Source organism: Chanodichthys erythropterus, chromosome 1 (assembly GCF_024489055.1).
Source record: "Chanodichthys erythropterus isolate Z2021 chromosome 1, ASM2448905v1, whole genome shotgun sequence".
Taxonomy (NCBI): Eukaryota; Metazoa; Chordata; class Actinopteri; order Cypriniformes; family Xenocyprididae; genus Chanodichthys; species Chanodichthys erythropterus.
Window position 1 is genome coordinate 16,963,889 of NC_090221.1, and position 17,656 is coordinate 16,981,544.

Consider the following 17,656-nt stretch of genomic DNA (forward strand, 5'->3'; position numbering starts at 1 on the left):
TAAATGTGTTTGATTAGGGTTGGAGTCTTGGAGCTAAACTCTGCAGGACAGTGGCCCTCCAGGACTGAAGTTGCCCATCCCAGTCTTGATCATGACAGAACAATACACACAAAAAACATGCATGACCTCTTTGGGCTTCTGTAGCAAATTCATAACCCTGATGAGCAGTTTCTGCCATTTAGATTCTTGAATCTGTTAGTCTTTTTTGATAAACGTTACTTGTAAAGAATCTGACACATTTCTTGTGAAAATCAACAAAATATTACATCCGTATTCTTTCTCTTCCGAAGCTGAACAGTCGATTCTGTCAGGCAGTAGTGCGCAAGTGGCTGTCTGTCTAGGCATATTTATATACATATTTGAGTGTATGTATGCACTTGCAGTCTTCTATCTGTCATTACTTCATTATATGACACATGTAACTCGGCCTATATGTCCTTCCGCTCCTTGTTTATAATGTCCGAAATCGCATGCATGAGTTCAGGCATCTCGGTAAAAGGTTTATTAAAGCGTCTAAACCAGCCGTTATCTGCTGGATCTTGGCTTAGTGTGAAAGCGCTGATGTACTGTATATCCCTCTGATGCCTTCTGCCCACTTGCAAAGCAAACACTCTTGAGTCATCAGAATCTGGTTTGCTCGCACAGCCATAACATAGAGTCCTGTTTAAGCCGAGCTTCCTAAGTGGAGACTGGGAATTGGCGATGACTTGTGAGGAAATGGAGACATTGTCCTCTCATTAGTCTTCATAAGCCATCTCATCATCTGATCTTTTACTTTTGGAGACTTATTTATATAACGCACATGAGGACACCTACAGAATGGGCGCCACATATTAGAGAAGCTCTTACAGCTGCACTTCTCTCTTGTTCTCTGAAACCTGAGGCTTCTCTCTCTCTCTCTCTCTCTCTCTCTCTCTCTTTCTCTAAAACCTTGGCTTCTCTCTCTAAATATTTCCTTTGAGCTTAGGTTTCAGAGTCTTGTTATGCCAGGGGAATGCTGATTGGTCCCTGAGGTGTAATCTCACTACCCTTAGGCATCTGCCCTCTTCAACACACATGCACACACAATTTCTCTCAATTCAGAAGCGATAATCAGCGTTGGTCTTCATTGAAGCTTTTTAATATTTGACAACTACAATGGGGTGGTTGCTTGGGTTATGAACCCAACCGGACTGTGAAAATGGCAGACACCTTCTCTCACATTCTCTCCTTGTCTTGTTTTATCATGTATCAGCTGTTTGTGGGTAACTTGGATATTTAGTTTCTGCTTAATATAAGGTCAAAAACAGCTGTTTATTTAGTATTTATTTAAAAGCAGCAGTATATCTCAGTCTTTCACTATTGTAGTTTTTAGTGTTTTGATTTAGTGTCAGATTTACTTTGCATTTCTACTGCATACTCAAGGAGATGATGGAGTTAACTTCAAATGTCGGTGTCATTAAGCCAAATTTGATGTCATTTAGATAGTTAGGTTTAAAAAATGTCAACAGTTTAACTAACTTTAACTAAAGTTTAGGTTCTCTTCAGACTTTTTCTCCACTATGAGAGTAGTTGACCTAACAGAGAAAACTAAACATAAAACGCCTTAACTCTGACACCCCAGGCTATTTGTAAGACATTTTAAATATTTTTGAGTTGTTCGGCCTTCACGTCTGTCTGCTCTGCATAAACTGGCTTTTATTAGTCATTATTTTATCCATCGAATACAGAAGGACTTGTTTGTTTCATGGTCTTCACTGAGTTGAAATGTGAAGCAAAAAACATGTTGGACAGCTGTGGAACAGGAGCTGCAGATAGAGACATGCCTAAATTTGTTTATCCACAATGCTCATGGACCAGCTTCTTTGAGAAAAGATGAATTTCTGGTGTAATGATTCACATTGACTCTTGCACCATATCAACATAAGCTAGCAAGTAGAACCCATTATAAAAAGTGATGCAGTCTACACAGTTATATAGGAGAAAACACATTTTAGTAGTTGTGTGCAGAAATGTGATCAATATGAATTGTTGCCTCTACTCCCAGAATTTGGATCATTTCATGAGTTCCCTATCATCTTTCATTCCAGCACATGAGAGGCAGGAGCTGTGTTTTTTTTTTTTTTTTTTTATGGGAGATTTATATGGAATACAGCAGCATACCTAATCCAAACAAAGAAGCTTCTTACTACGAGGTATATTTTCTGCTGAAAGTACAATTTTCGCTATTAAAACTCAGTATAAAACAACAGTCAAGTCAAGTCAAAGTTCCCAATTTTTCTTTGGCCCAGTCAGTGTTGATTAAGATCTTCCAGGTTTAATCAACACACAGAAATATTCCTGGCTTCCGATTTGAGCCCATGCAGCTGGAACAGGACATTCCTTTAAAATAACCCATAAACCCAGACGTATACTCTCTTCGATTGCTTTAATAAAACGAGAGAGCGAGCAGAGGGAGGTCTGCAGCTTTGCTAGTGCTTGGGGTAAATTCCCATGCTGTTGTGTTTCCTGGTCATGGCCATTGAAAGGCCTTGTTCTAACAAACGAACCATCACACCCAGCTTTGGCTTTGCTCTTTCTGTGTAATGAAGCGTGCCATATGTGTGTTCTCACTTTGATGCCCTGTGCATTGACGATAAACAGACGTAAACCCCATGTGCAAAAGTGTCTGGTACTCTGCATGCAAAATCCCATGTTATTATTGGGATTGATTACCTTGACATTGAAGGAAAAGGGGGAAATTATCCCAGTGTACATGCGTGGTGTCTCATCAGACATCTCTGAACAGTTTTATGATTTATTGCATTACAAATCCTTTTCATAATGAATTCATTCTTTTGAGTTGCATGGTTTTCAGAGAAATATTTACATACCATCTGATTTAGTCAGTTATACAATTGTAATAATGTCATTTCACATGAAATGTTTATCAATATAATATGTTATTCCGTACATGTTTGTGTGCAGGGTACCAGGGAGACCCTCAGCCATCACTGCGGCATTCTGGGAGATGCTCTGCACAAGGAAAACGACTTCGCTCTCATCATAGATGGAAAGACGCTGAAGTATGCTCTCACTTTCGGGGCACGCCAGTATTTCCTGGATTTGGCTCTTTCCTGCAAGGCTGTGATATGCTGCAGGTACGTAACTATACTTGGAGAATTTGTGGAAAATCAACTACAATAACTTACTAACAGTAACATAAACGCTTACAACTCATTTTAAAGATCCATTGAGACAAGGGTTTTCAAAATGGGGGCCACAAAGTGGGTCCATGAGAAAATTTGAGAGAAAAAATTCTATTATTTTAATATTGGGCAAAAAATACTTAACTGGGTACTTGAAAGTAACTATTATCCAAATAACGTGTCAGCTTCTTTTGGTTTAAGTGACAAAAAAAAATGTATCATTTAATTTTGGACACAAAAGTCTTTTTAAAATATAACGCTTAATATTTTTTTCACACAATCTGAATTTCTCAGTATGAAAATGTCAAGCTCCCTTTATATTTTATGAAGCAGGTCCATCACAAGGGCATCATCGTATTTGATGGTCTTTTGCATCAAAAAGTTTGAACGCCAGTAATTAAAGACATTTTCTAGTTTAACTATTGCTACAAATGAGTGCAAGAGGTGTTTTTTCCAGGGTCTAAATAGAGGGGAAAATTGAGAAATTATGTTTAGATTTTTTTTTTAATACATGTATTTTTATAATGAAAGAGTCCAATTATTAAAAATTTTCACTGTAATCTAATGCTGTTTTAAATGTGCTTCCATGGTTGAACCAAAATACACAGGAAGTTACACTGTCATGTTCTGCTTAATTTTTTACTGTTTCACAGGTGGGTGTAAATATCTTACACTTTTTGCCCTTCAGGGAACTGACGCCATCACTGGCCATTTTTCTGATTTTACAAAAACATCAAGTGACTGGCAGACAGTTACAAGGAAATGGCGCTGTGCTGTTTAAGAAACAAATTACCTTCCCTTTAGGTCACAACCTTCCCAATAAACATAATTATTCTAGCTCTCAAAGCAGCAATTTACTAATGAGTGTTATTTTTTTATAATAGTAGATTGTAGTCAGAATGTCTGTCAGATATTCACAAAGTTAAACTGTGTGTTAGCAGACTAGAATGAACCATTTAAAAAAAACTCTACACAGAGAAAGAAACATATGAGTAACCAATTGAGCGTGACAAGGAACTGCCAAAAATCAGTGTCAATTTCCAGAAACAACGCACACCACAGGTGCCACAGCCATTATGCAATGGTTGATGTAATCTATCCGCTCTGCTTTCGCTAACTACACACACATATACGAACAGCCACACGGTGTCCTGTGGAGAACAGATTTGTGCCTGTAGATGAATAAACTGACTCTAGAGGTCTCCTGCTATATCGGCAGCAATCTCCGGTTCACTGGAGAGCCTTACATCACTCTACATTCATTGCTTATAAGATGACCTGGGAACATTAAGCCAGGGTTAAACCCCTGAGGAGCTTTTCTAGCCAAAAGCGAGACCTTAATTTAATTTGCTGACACGGATGATGCAGTGCTGTAATGCGCTGCTAGAGTTTGTATATGTTTTTTTAAAGGTCAGGAATTCTGGGCTCAGGTCACCATCATGTGAAATGCAGATTAGCCCAGTTTGGGCATCTTTAAGGTGTAGATTCATCTGTTTCTAAATATTATAGACAGTCAGTTTTCCCACACTCAAGAAATCCTCGAAATATCCAACGTTCTGGAAAAGTCATGTGACTTTCTATAGTAAATAGACATTTTTCTTGTTTTCTGGTTTCTCTAAAATATTTAAGCTGGAAATTACTCATGTCCAGAACTTGTGTAAAACTTAGAAAGGCTATAGAAATGTTCAATTTGAGAGTCAATTGTTTCTTAGAGTGAATTTGTTTTTTGGGTTTTTTTTTTTTTGACTGAATCACTAGCTGCGTTTACATGGACCCTAATAATCCGATTGTAATCGGACTAGTAGTACAATCGGAATGAAAAAGTCACATGTAACCACGTCAATTGGAATGAGTTGGCCAAATCAGCATTATTCAGCAAAGATCCATTAAATTAATTGAAAGTGCAAGTGAAGACTTTACTTTTACGTTTCCATTTCAGATAGAAACTTCAAATAGAACTTTCTATTCATCAAAGAGTCCTAAACATTCTAAAAATGTGTCATGGTTCCCACCGAAATATTAAGCAGCCCAACTGTTTAACGTTGATAATAAGAAATGTTTCTTGAGCACCAAATTGGCATTAGAATGATTTCTGAAGATTCATGTGACACTGAAGACTAGAATAATGGCTGATGAAAATTCAGCTTTGCTATCACTAGAATAAATATATATATTCAAATAGAAAACAGTTCTTTCTTTAAGACAAAAAAAAGGGTTGCATTTTTCTTTCGAAAGACAATGATGGGAATGTTTCTAAAATGGTAACCAGAAGCGATACTTTCAAGTGCCAGTCATTTTAATTTACTATTTGACCAGTGAATTTTAGTGTGTGAGTTTGCAGCCCTCTTTTAACCTCTCTTTTTGAAGAGACAAATTCATCCTATGAAGTTGAGATGTGACCACAGCTGTTAAGGTCACAACACACAGCCAAGAAATCAAATGGTTGTCTGCACTAATAATTGGCGACAAGAGAAATTGCCTCAGATCCCTCTGCAAAAATGCAGTTATGCTATAAATCTCTAATCTTTTTCCTTGTGAAAATATATATAAAATATCAATTTCAGCCATAGAGAAATGTTAAAACGAATGTTTCAACAATGGTCCACATTAGAGCAAAGATTACTTGTAGTCAAACTGTGTTTTTGTTTTTTTCCAGGGTTTCGCCTCTGCAGAAGTCTGAGGTGGTTGAGATGGTGAAGAAACAGGTGAAAGTGATCACTCTGGCCATTGGCGATGGAGCCAATGATGTGGGCATGATCCAGACCGCCCATGTGGGTGTTGGCATCTCTGGAAATGAAGGACTACAGGCTGCCAACTCATCAGACTACTCTATTGCACAGGTGAGAAACCATCAAATTACACATGTCTGCAGGAAGAAAGAATAAGAGTGAGTAAATTAAATAATTGACTGCCAAAATGACAATCATTTTAAGTTACTAAAAAATTCAGAAAAAAAATTACAAAAAAAATCGAAATGCTTCTAAAACTGAAGCCTTTATCAGTATGTAAACTAATACTTCTGTCTCGTGTCACTACAGTGCGACTCCCAGAAAATGAATCCGGTTCTAGATTATGTATCTAAGTTGAAAGGTTAAAACCTGTGGCTTATAGATTCTGCAGTCTGAGATACCAAAACAGGTCGGCCAGGTCAGTTTACATAGCTGGAGTGTTCTCAGTGAAATGAGACCTGTCCTTCTTATGTAAACTTAATTAAACAGATGTTTTGTAATTCACAGATTTTGATACAGCATGATCTTCATTGTGCGTTTACCAAAAGAAGAGCTCAAGTGTCGCGGATCGATGTCAACATTGCTCTCTATCTCTTTCCCTCGTCTCACATTGTTTTGTGCAGTTCGTGGAAATATCCCTCCTAACACTTGTTTTTCTTTACTGCCCCGAGCCGTCCATTCACTGGCCTCATGCATCGGATTACTCAAGAAAGCATCTTGTCTTTTCTTAAGTGCCCTCATCGTATTGTAGGTAGAGGTGGGCGGAGGTGGTGGGGAATGCGGGTAGGTTCATAGAAAGTCGCCTGAACTGCCTTCCAGCAAAATGGCTCATATGATATGTGCTGGATCAGGCGTCAAACTTTTATGTACACTACTGTCAGCAAGTATCAGTGCATCATCTTAAATCCAGTGTTGTTTTGCACTGTAAGACTTTTCACAATGCTGCTTCTCATCAATTGTTAAACTAGATTAAGATCTTAAACATACAGTACATTGTGGTCCATTTACTACTACTACTATAGTGTGTACAATAAATAAAAAATATTATAATTTAATTTAATAAAAATAAAATACAAAACTACTTATCTACACAGCTTGAGCAGAATATTAAGAAAACTAAGCACTTAAATATTAAAGGATTAGTTCACCCAAAAATGAAAATTCTCTCATTAATTACTTACATTAATTACATGTCATTCTGCACCCCTAAGACCTTCATTCATATTCGGACACAAATTAAGGCATTTTTGATGAAATACGATGGCTCAGTGAGGCCTCCGTTGAAAGCCACTGACCCTCTCAAGATCCATAAAGGTACTAAAAACATTTAAAACAGTTCCTGTGAGTACGGTGGTTCTACCTTAATATAATAAAGCGCCGAGAATACTTTTTATGCGCCAAAAACAAAATAACGACTTTTCAACAATATCTGGTGATGGCCGATTTCAAAACACTGCTTTGAAGCTTTACGAATCTTTTGTTTCGAATCAGTGGTTCAGAGTGCCAAAGTCACATGATTTCAGCAGTTTAGCCATTTGATAGGAGTTCTGAATCACTGATTCGAAACAAAAGATTCGTAAAGCTTCAAAGCAGTGTTTTGAAATCAGCCATCATGAGATATTCTTTAAAAGTTGTTATTTTGGGTTTTTACTGAGTTTTGTAAATAATATCAGACTACTGGTGCTGCATCACTGCTGTATTAATTCGTTTTAAACCCAGGGTCTTTAGTTTTGTTTGGGGACCACTTTGAAGATGTGATTATATTGTTTATGTAATGGATAAATCAGTATGTAGGAACACTGCTGTGCTTCAGCCCCACATTAGGCCCTTCAAAGATCAGCAGAATTTAAGACTCCACTGTAGTCTGTCTGTCATCAACTCGCTCTCTTCACATGCAGAGGTCAAACAACCCCTGTGCCCCTCAAAGGCCCTCCATACCCCTTACATCCTACCCTGCTGTTCCTGCCTTCGTAGGAGTGACCCAGCTGTTTGTTTTACGGGAATGATGTTTATAACACTGTCACATTCAGGGTGCTCTTGAGGAAATAAAACATGGCATCCCTAGATTATCGATAGTGCCTTTTGATTATGTTTACATATAACACATTACTTGTTTACTCTGTCATGGAAGGTCAATTAAGCCACTAATGTTGAGCACCTGTACAAGTTCAGCTGTTTGCATATTCTGCAATAAGTGATTAGTGAGTGTTTTACATGCACAAACCTATATCCGTTTCACTTTGCAACTTATGACTTGTAAGATCATGTCAGTTGTCTTAAGATTTATCCCAAATAACCTGATTTTGCTCTACATGTAAACATCTTTATCAGCATTATGGGGCATTATTTAATGAGCAAAGCACAGATTTCATGATGTCAACCAGAAAAAAACCCACAATTTTATGATTTTATTTTTTTTTTTCAGCGTATTGTTGTGCATGTATTCACAGTATTCCCTCTCTCCAACTAAGCAGCTTTGTACTGTGAAATAGTGTTTTGGTGCTGAGCCTGTTTTTGGCATGTAGTGTGCTAAACTCAGCAGAAATGCTCTGTAAATATATTTATCAACACAATCTTTTGTAATATAAGCGTTTATGAAGCAACATTATAAACTGGAGTGAACTACTCATCGACTGTTTGAAAAAAGACATCTGTCTGGCTTGATGAAAGTTAAACACACAGTGACAGCAACACAAACAGAACTTTATATTCAGTAAATCTGACAGAATCCAGATGATTTAAGCTGTTTATATCTACGGTTTGGGTGTTGGGTTCCGTTCTGAGTAGATTAAGTACCATTTTAATGTTAATTTGTTTGTTATATTTCATGACGAGCGGATTTATAATAATTCTTATTGGCCAGCTGACCAACCTGAGAAACTTTTTAAAATATAAGGCAGTTATTATAAAATACATACCCCCGGTGTCACAGATGAGGCTAGTCCTAGACTAAAATGCATGTTTGAGCTGTTTCTACTTAAAGCAACTTGCACTGACATATTTTAAAATATGCCAATGTTGTTGTTTTGTCTCAAGATGTGCACCAGTAGTGTTTTTTTCTAGGGTACTTTTATAAAAGCTACTTAAATACCCTAAATGAACTAAGGCCTAATCCTGGCTTAGTCTAAGCCCTATCTGTGAAACCGGGCCTTAGTGAAGTAACCTAAAATACTTAAAATGTATTTTCTTTGTAAAGCTGCAAAAGCTTTTCTCTCTTCCTCTGCTTTTCAACACCTAACAAAGTCTTACATGACAGATTGTCGCTAGAATTCTCAGGAATATGGGTGAGAGAGTGTTGGTTTTGTCCCTGCAACTCCAGGTTTCCTGTTGCCCAGCATGGATAAGATTGTCTCTTTAATTTCAAATCCAAAACCGCTTTCAGTGTTGGCTGTGGAACTGCAGATCTTGTGTAAACGATAGGCCTTAATGAACTTATCTCTGTCCTCCCTTCTCTCTCTCAGTTCAAGTACTTGAAGAATCTTCTGCTGGTTCACGGTGCTTGGAATTACAACCGCGTTGCCAAGTGCATCCTGTATTGCTTCTACAAGAACATTGTGCTGTACATTATTGAGGTAAGAAAGTCTCTGTACATAATATAAAATTGTAGATTTTCACCCAAAAATGAAAATTGTTGTCTACTTCTCTCTCATGTTGTTTCAAACTCATGAAACATACAGAAGGGATGACTAAGCACCAAGCCTGTTATTCCATTAACCATTAATGTCTTTTTCAAGAAGATTGAATGACCACTCTTTGATTAAATTAACTGGCATTGCATGCATGTTGGTAGTAGAGAGTCTCCGTCTTGCTGCAGGAATGCGGGGTCTGTCGATGTGAAGCCCACAGGCCATCCATCTGATGGTATTTGACAGTTTCCAGGCCTGGTGCTGATAGCCGGTTCAGAGACCTGACCTGACAAGTTAAAGGGCTGCTATCAGCACCAGCTTTATCATGAGGGGCGTTTGGCCGTTTTGATCTGCAACACACTTGGTTTAGGATACATTACACCTTGAGGACAAGCTTTAGGTTTCCTCGAGCTGAAAGAAGAGGTAGTAGTAGACTAACGGTCTGGAAGCAGCATCAGGCCATTTAAGTCTCTGTTTAATGTCAAAGGTCTTTGGAATAGATGAAATGGACCATTGGTCATGCTAGCCTTGTGCTAGTATGCATTTAGCACAATATGATTTGGGCTGGAATAAACTTGCAATTTCATATTTCACTCTTCACTTCCGGAAAAAACAAGAGGTTTTTTCATCTCTAAGGCAACCAAGTAAAAAAAAAAAAAAGCATTAACAATAGTTGTGCAGTTGATGCTTTATCTATGTATTTTATCATTCTTGCATAAAATTTTGAAACATTTTTAAGATTTGAAACAGACCAACACCTGTATTCATGAGCTACAATCCCAGCAGAAACATGAGCACTTAAAAAATCCATCTTTTTTCCCCTCGGCCCTTTTGCTCTTGTGTGCCACTTGACCCGTAGACCCTTTTCCCTTCATCTTGATTTTGTTTTATTTGCTGTGGTAAATCTCTGAAAAGCCCTTTAGATTTCTCCTTGTTGGCATCCAGTGCTGCTGTAGATTGTGAGAACAAGAATAAGGAGATGAATCGGATGACCATTGTTTTCTTCTGCCCTCACTGAATGATGCAGCATGGTAGGGTTTGTGAGGTAGTTTCCGGTTTACACGCTTCTGTGCTGTTTAGATGTGGGAAGCTGCTGTGGTATTAGTTCATAAATGTAGTGAAGTCATGATGATTATTTTCTTTTATTTTACAACTCGGTATATTAAATCTGTGGGAATCTTGGAGCCCTGTAGCTGTAAGCAATTATCGCTCAATGAATATGATATTTTAAACATTTTCGGTACTAGTCATGCAGGGTGGCTTTCATGTACTTTTCTTCTGGGTTTTGCCGTGGGGTTGATGTATTTTGTTCCACAATGAAAGCTCCCCTTGAACACAAACATTTCTGACTGTGATCGCATTTCACACTTTCTCATCAATCAAGAAACAAGCCTTTCCTTCCTTCTCTTTTTTCTTAATTTGCATAAAAGGTGGCACAGGAACAACTATGTCCAGTAAACGACCTTACCCGAACACACCCTCCGAATACTTCTAGCCACTTTTCCTTTTTGTCCTTTTCTCTTTAAGCTCTGCTGTTGAATCTCCAAGAGAACTGAAAAGCACCCTGCTCCTGGAGGTGAATGTATCTCCTCCTCATCCCATCTTTTGTTATGAGCAGAAAATGCACTCCCCCTCTCCATAAGGGTTTTTTCAAATATAATAGGCCAAAGCTTTACTGTTTCCTTGCCTCACACCAAAAACACCTCGGTTTGTAAGGGCCTGACATTCAAGACACTTGCTTCCCAAGGGTCGGTTAAAGGGATACATTTGTCGTCCTAATAGGTTTACCTTAGAGTCCGTGAAGGCTTTTCTTCATCTAATTTTTCCAGATTTTAACGTCAAGGAAGTGAAATAAGGATGTTAGTGGCCATTTTAGCCTTCTCAATGTTTGGTTATTTGTGTGCATCTTATCTTTTTTTAGCCATCCCAATTGCTGTAGTACTTTATCAAGGTGTTGCCTATCCGTTGAATTCAAAACGAATAGAGGCTCAACCTATTGAGATGACCAAGACGTCTTTTCAAGGCATCATAGCTACATTTCCAGTACAAAATCTTTGTACTTCCTTTTAAGATGTCCTCATTTTGGTCAAGAAATGAAAAAAGGCATTGGTAACTTGTTAAACATTAGTTAATGGATTAACTAACATGAACTAACAATGAGCAATACATTTGTAACTGTATTTACTAATCTTCGTTAGTGTTAGTTAATGAGAGTACAGTTGTTCATTCTTTGTTCATGTTAGTTCACAGTGCATTAACTAATGTTAACAAGCTTTTAATAATGTATTAGTAAATGTTGAAATTAACATTAACAAAGATTAATAAATGCTGTATAAGTGCAGTTCATTATTAGTTCATGTTAACTAATGTAGTTAACTAATGTTAACTAATGAACCGTATTGTAGTGTTACCAAGGCATTTCTTTAGCACCAAATCAGCGAATTTAGAATGATTTCTGAATGACACTGAAGATAGAAATAGTACTGTTTTGACTATTTTTGATCAAATAAATTCACCCTTAATGAGCCTGAGAGATATTTTTCAAAAACATTTTTACAGACCCCAAACTTTTGAACAGTAGTGTATGCAGGTGGTGCACAGAGTTACTGTTTATGAATAGTGTTCAGTTACTTGGTTTAATTTCAGTTAGTATTCTTTCTAAGAAGGAAGCTATATTTGTAGGCAGTAGATAACAGGGAAGCTCACTAGGTTTTGGAACACAGCACTAGAATGGTTTGTATTATTCCAGATAGAAGTTTTTTCCAGATGTAACCACACATGATCTTGCTTGCATTGTCAGACAAATAAGCTTGGGTTAACTTAAACATTTGTCATGCTGGTTTGTTTAGTCCCTGGTTTGTGGTCTTGCATTCTTTCAACATGAGCAAAAATTAACCGGGGAAAAAAAAAATCAGAAACTTAGTTGGATTTGCTGCTTTGAGACATGCAAAAAGCCCCACTTACAACCAAATTGCTGTGCTTGCTGTCATTATCCTGCTGGGCTCTTGAGAGCTTGATTGACAGCTCTTCAGCAGGCACCGGCAGGACTGATTGACAAGTAGCATTTCTGAGGTAATTACAAGAGCCTCATTCAGGCAGAGCAGCAGGCTTAGAGAAAGACTGCAGGCCTGAGAGAGGAGGCAGTCTCACTGGTGCCATCATTATAAAACACCCAACTGGTTCTTTCCATTCTTCTGTCACTCACACTCGCAATTCAGTTGGCCGTTCTTATTGTCTTTCTTGCATTTCTGGAGATTTGTTGAGTTTTACACTACTGTTCAAAAGTTTGGTGTTAGTATTTTCTTCATTTCTCCAGATTTCAGTTTTACATGATCCTTTAGAAATCAGTCTAATATTCTGTTTTGGCATTCTTATTAATGTTCAAAACAGTTGTTCTGCTTAATGTTTTTGTGGAAAATGTGATACCTTCAGGATTCTTTGGATAGAAAGTTCAAGAGAACAGAATTTATTTGGAAAAGTTTTATAACCATAATGTCTTTTCTGTCACTTTTGATCAATTGAATGAATCTGTGCTGAATAAAAGTATTAATTAAAATTGAAAAAATAAATAAATACTGCCCCCGAACATTTGATTGGTAGTGGTACAATTGCTCAATGTATAGACCTTATGTAGCCTCATCCCTTTTCAGCTCTGTGCTTGTTCTGTTTTCCGGTTTGTATTTCCGGTCTATTGACATTTTTTATGTCATCCGCATTAAACATTACAATGCTCATGCACTGGTGTCAAAAGTATTCACATTCATTACTCAAGTAGAAGTATAGATACTAGGGTTTAAAAATACTTCTGTAGAAGTTGAAGTATCAACTCAAGCGTTTTACTCAAGTAAAAGTATAAAAGTACTGGTTTCAAAACTACTTAAAGTATAAAAGTAAAAGTAATGTAGGGGAAAAAATGCCATTAAGGACAAAAGCTTAGGCCGCGCCACAGGGGCCTATTGTGTACTCCACCTCCTCAAAAAAACATTTTTCTAAAGGCCATAATGACCATAATGTTATATTAAAATGTTAATGTTGAAAAATATGCCCGTTTCAGCCGCATATATGTCCATTGAAAATGAACGCATTTTAGTACAATGCAAATACATTAAAGCACCATATATGTGTACTACTGACCATTAACATGGGTTTCATGGAGTGGAAGATATCATGACTAGTTGCCTATAAGTATTCTAATGGTGCAAAAAGTCAAAATTCAGAGGCATTAATAACCTTTATTGGAATGTAAATGTACATCCAAGCTTAACTGCAGAAATTTGTGAGGGCAACGGACAAGAAAAATACGGGTAGTTTTGGTGTACCCAGGGCAGGCTTAGTAACAATCAGGGCTTGACATTAACACCTGCCAGCTGTTTTCAGCTGTTTCAGTTCACACCGCACCAACAAACGCCAGCAAACTCTCTGTTGGAGTTTGTTGGATAGGTGTTGGCGTTGGTCGGAGTCTGTTTACCCGACTGAACATGTTTAAAGGTGCCATCGAATGTTTTTTTACAAGATGTAATATAAGTCTAAGGTGTCCCCTGAATGTGTCTGTGAAGTTTCAGCTCAAAATACTCCGATTTTTTTTAATTAATTTTTTTAACTACCTATTTTGGGGCATCATTAAATATGAGCCGATTTATGCTACTGCCCCTTTAATTCTCATGCTCTCTGCCCCCAAGCTTGCGCTTGCCTTAAACAGTACATAAACAAAGTTTACACCCTCAAATGGATCTTTACAAAGTGTTCGTCATGCATGCGGCATGTATGCGTCGGATTATGTGAGTATTGTATACTGTTATATTGTTTACATTCTGAATGAATTTGAGGCTGTGCTCTGTGGCTAACAGCTAATGCTACACTGTTGGAGAGATTTATAAAGAATGAAGTTGTGTTTATGAATTATACAGACTGCAAGTGTTTAAAAATTAAAATAACGACGGCTCTTGTCTCCGTGAATACAGTAAGAAACGATGGTAACTTTAACCACATTTAACAGTACATTACCAACATGCTAACAAAACATTTAGAAATACAGTTTACAAATATCACTAAAAATATGATGTTATCATGAATCATGTCAGTTATTATTGTTCCATCTGCCATTTTTCGCTGTTGTTCTTGCTTGCTTACCTAGTCTGATGGTTCGGTTGTGCTGCTCCAGACGTTAATGCCTGCCCTTGTCTAATGCCTTTCATAATGTTGGGAACATGGGCGGGCATATGCAAATATTGGGGCGTACACCCCGACTGTTACGTGACAGTGGGTGTTATGTTTAGATTCGCCTGTTTTTCGGAGGTCTTTTAAACAAATGAGATTTACATAAGAAGGAGGAAACAATGGAGTTTGAGACTCACTGTATGTCATTTCCATGTAATTTTTGAATCTAGGGCACCTTTAATCGGCGTTTGTTTGGTCGTCTGAGCATCCAACAAACTCTGACGTAATCTGACCTGTTCACGAACCGTTGCCATGACGACGAGGCAAGTCCCCTTTAAAGACAGCTGTTTGATCGCGCCTGCGCCTCACGCGCACACAACAAAGCACTGGAAACGTGACATCGCAGCTTGTTCGTTATGAAAAATAAAATACAGTTTAAAAAAAAAACATATAAAAGGTACAATAGTCTGTAGTGCAATCCGTGCCATTCAGCAAGAGCACTGCTCCACTTCACTGAAAGAGAGAGGTATACCATGAGAGCAATGCAGGTTTACCTTAAGTTTCGTTTTAAATTAATTCGTTTTGGCTTGTTTAGTTACATGGTTGTATATGACTATGTGTCACATAAATAAAAGGGTCGCGCTTAAAAAAAAAAAAAAAAAAAGTTTAAAAACCGGTATACGATTTAAACGTCTCTCTATCGAACTAACATTACGTTACCTAGCTTAATTTGCAGAGGATGAAGAGAAAGCACCCGTTTGATAGCCTAAATGAGCCAGTAGTATAGAAATAATAACTTATAAGAAATCATCTTTTTTGAGTAATGCCCCCAACACTGACTATTACTGCGTTCACGTCACCTCGTATTTACCGGAATCTTGACATGACAACACGTGACGTTATATTCGGAGCTGTTCACGTCCTTTTGGTCCTTGGACTAGGAATTATGCGTTTCCATGACACCACTATCAACACCTAAATGAATCTACAGCGGTCAGGTGGAACATGTGGGAGCTCTCAGAAAACTCCCAGCTTACAAGCTGTAATTACGATCTCTACGAGGACGTGAACGCTTTTTACAAGCTCGAATCTCGTAACTACAGGAATTACAAGGCCGCGTGAACGCACCTTTTAGTCCTCCTTGCTGGAGTGTGACGTGATTTGATGTGATGGATTACGTACAAACCAATAGGGTGTCAGAATGGTACGTTATATGTTTTATCTTCTCATCCAACCACAATCAAATTCACTCTATCCGGATGGCGCGATTTATCTGGATTTTTTTTTTTTTTTTTTTTTTTTTTTTTAAAGCCGGAATGAAAACAAGCCGAAATGAAATAAGAGTAACGAGGCTATTTTTAAAATGTAAGGAGTAGAAAGTACAGATAATTGCGTGAAAATGTAAGGAGTAGAAGTAAAAAGTAAGCTGAAAAATAATTACTCCAGTAAAGTATAGATACCCGAAATTTCTACTTAAGTAAGGTAACGAAGTATTTGTACTTCGTTACTTGACACCTCTGTGCTCATGATAACTTTTGTTAACTCTACAATAAGTTAATCCACTTCAACAGCAATGCCCAAACACAAAATTCTAAAGATGGCTTCACACTTGTTTCACTGGTGCATAAAGTTTATACTCAGGGCTGTCAAAGTTAACATGTGCCCTTAATATGTATATATTTTTGCACATTCATTGAATTTGATATTGCCATTTCATTCTGCTTTTAACTGCTTTGATCATGAGTTTATTGTGATTATTTTATTCTAATGTCAGCCCTCACCTTAAACTTTAAGTAAATTATAAAATGATATAAATGTTTTCCAAATAATTATTTAATAATTTGCTTCAGAACATTGACAATACAAAGATATTTGGATTTGTTCTCTTTAATATCCATTTTCATATTTTTCTTGCACAGTATACTTTTTTTTTTTTTTTTTTTTCTGCATGAAAATATGTAGCTGCCTTTTATATTTTATGAAGATTTGTTATAAATAATTGGTGGTGGTTTGTAGCCACAGATACCAGGCCATCTTGATCAACTATCCCACTGGAAAAATTAACTAATACCAATTTAAAGTGGTAAAGCTGTGTTTTTTTTTTTTTATTATTGTTATTATTATTATTGCTGATCCAAGGTCAGCCAGATTCGCTGGCCCAGCTGCCATGTTCCAGAGCACAGCTAAGCTAGTTTTAGCTGGATTTTCAAGTAGACACATGGTAAAGGAGCAAAGAGGTGCTGTCTTATTGTCTTTCCCTTTGGGTCCTTCCCGCCCAACCTTGTACAGAGGACGGGGGTGGAATCACTGATTTCAAAATTCCCTGAAAAATACAGAAAGAGCCCCTCTAGACGAGTCTCGTGGGGACACGCAGTCTTGCTCTCACACACATACACACCCCCCATGCTTTTTCAGATTGTGCAGCGGAGGGTAGAGGCCAGTCACACCTCCACGCCAAACCGCTCTGAATGAGCCAGAGGAGGAGAAGAAAGAGAGAGCCCTCCACACTATGTCCTCGATCCCTAATGAGCAAATCAATGCATCTCTCTCATTGAAGGAAGCGGGAGAGAGGGGCACTCACAGGACCCAGAGGACCAGGCCAAAACGCTCTCTCATATGCATGTACTGCTGCTCATGAATAGAGGCTTTATTTTGACTTAGCACAACAATATCCTCCAGCCCGTAGCCCCTCAATGAAGCAGACTCTCATTAATTCAGCTCTCTGACCCACCTGTTTGACTACCAGCATGCCATTGGCCATGAAACTGGTGTTTCGTGTATGGCTTTTGATCAAATTGTGTATGTGAGGGATTTCTCAAGTGCAGAATTTGCTTGCTAGGAGGAAAACAACATAACGCGTGATTTGATACTGGTAATTTATTCATGTTACCGTGTGCGAGAGGATTTCAGAAGCAGCAAATCTCTTTTAAAAACAATATCACGGTAGAATGCACCTGATGGAAAGGAAAATGGGAGT

The 17,656-nt window shown here is 37.8% G+C and overlaps 1 protein-coding gene across 5 annotated transcripts in view; it reads left to right on the plus strand.

The window, feature by feature from the left end:
* Positions 1-17,656, plus strand: part of atp8a1 (ATPase phospholipid transporting 8A1) — a 147,812-nt gene that overhangs the window by 98,346 nt on the left and 31,810 nt on the right. For all 5 annotated transcript variants that reach the window (XM_067388623.1, XM_067388643.1, XM_067388613.1 and 2 more), the window contains 3 exons: positions 2,947-3,119; positions 5,824-6,007; positions 9,358-9,468. In XM_067388623.1, the coding sequence (XP_067244724.1) occupies positions 2,947-3,119; positions 5,824-6,007; positions 9,358-9,468 (468 nt within the window). The remainder of the gene's footprint in view (positions 1-2,946; positions 3,120-5,823; positions 6,008-9,357; positions 9,469-17,656) is intronic.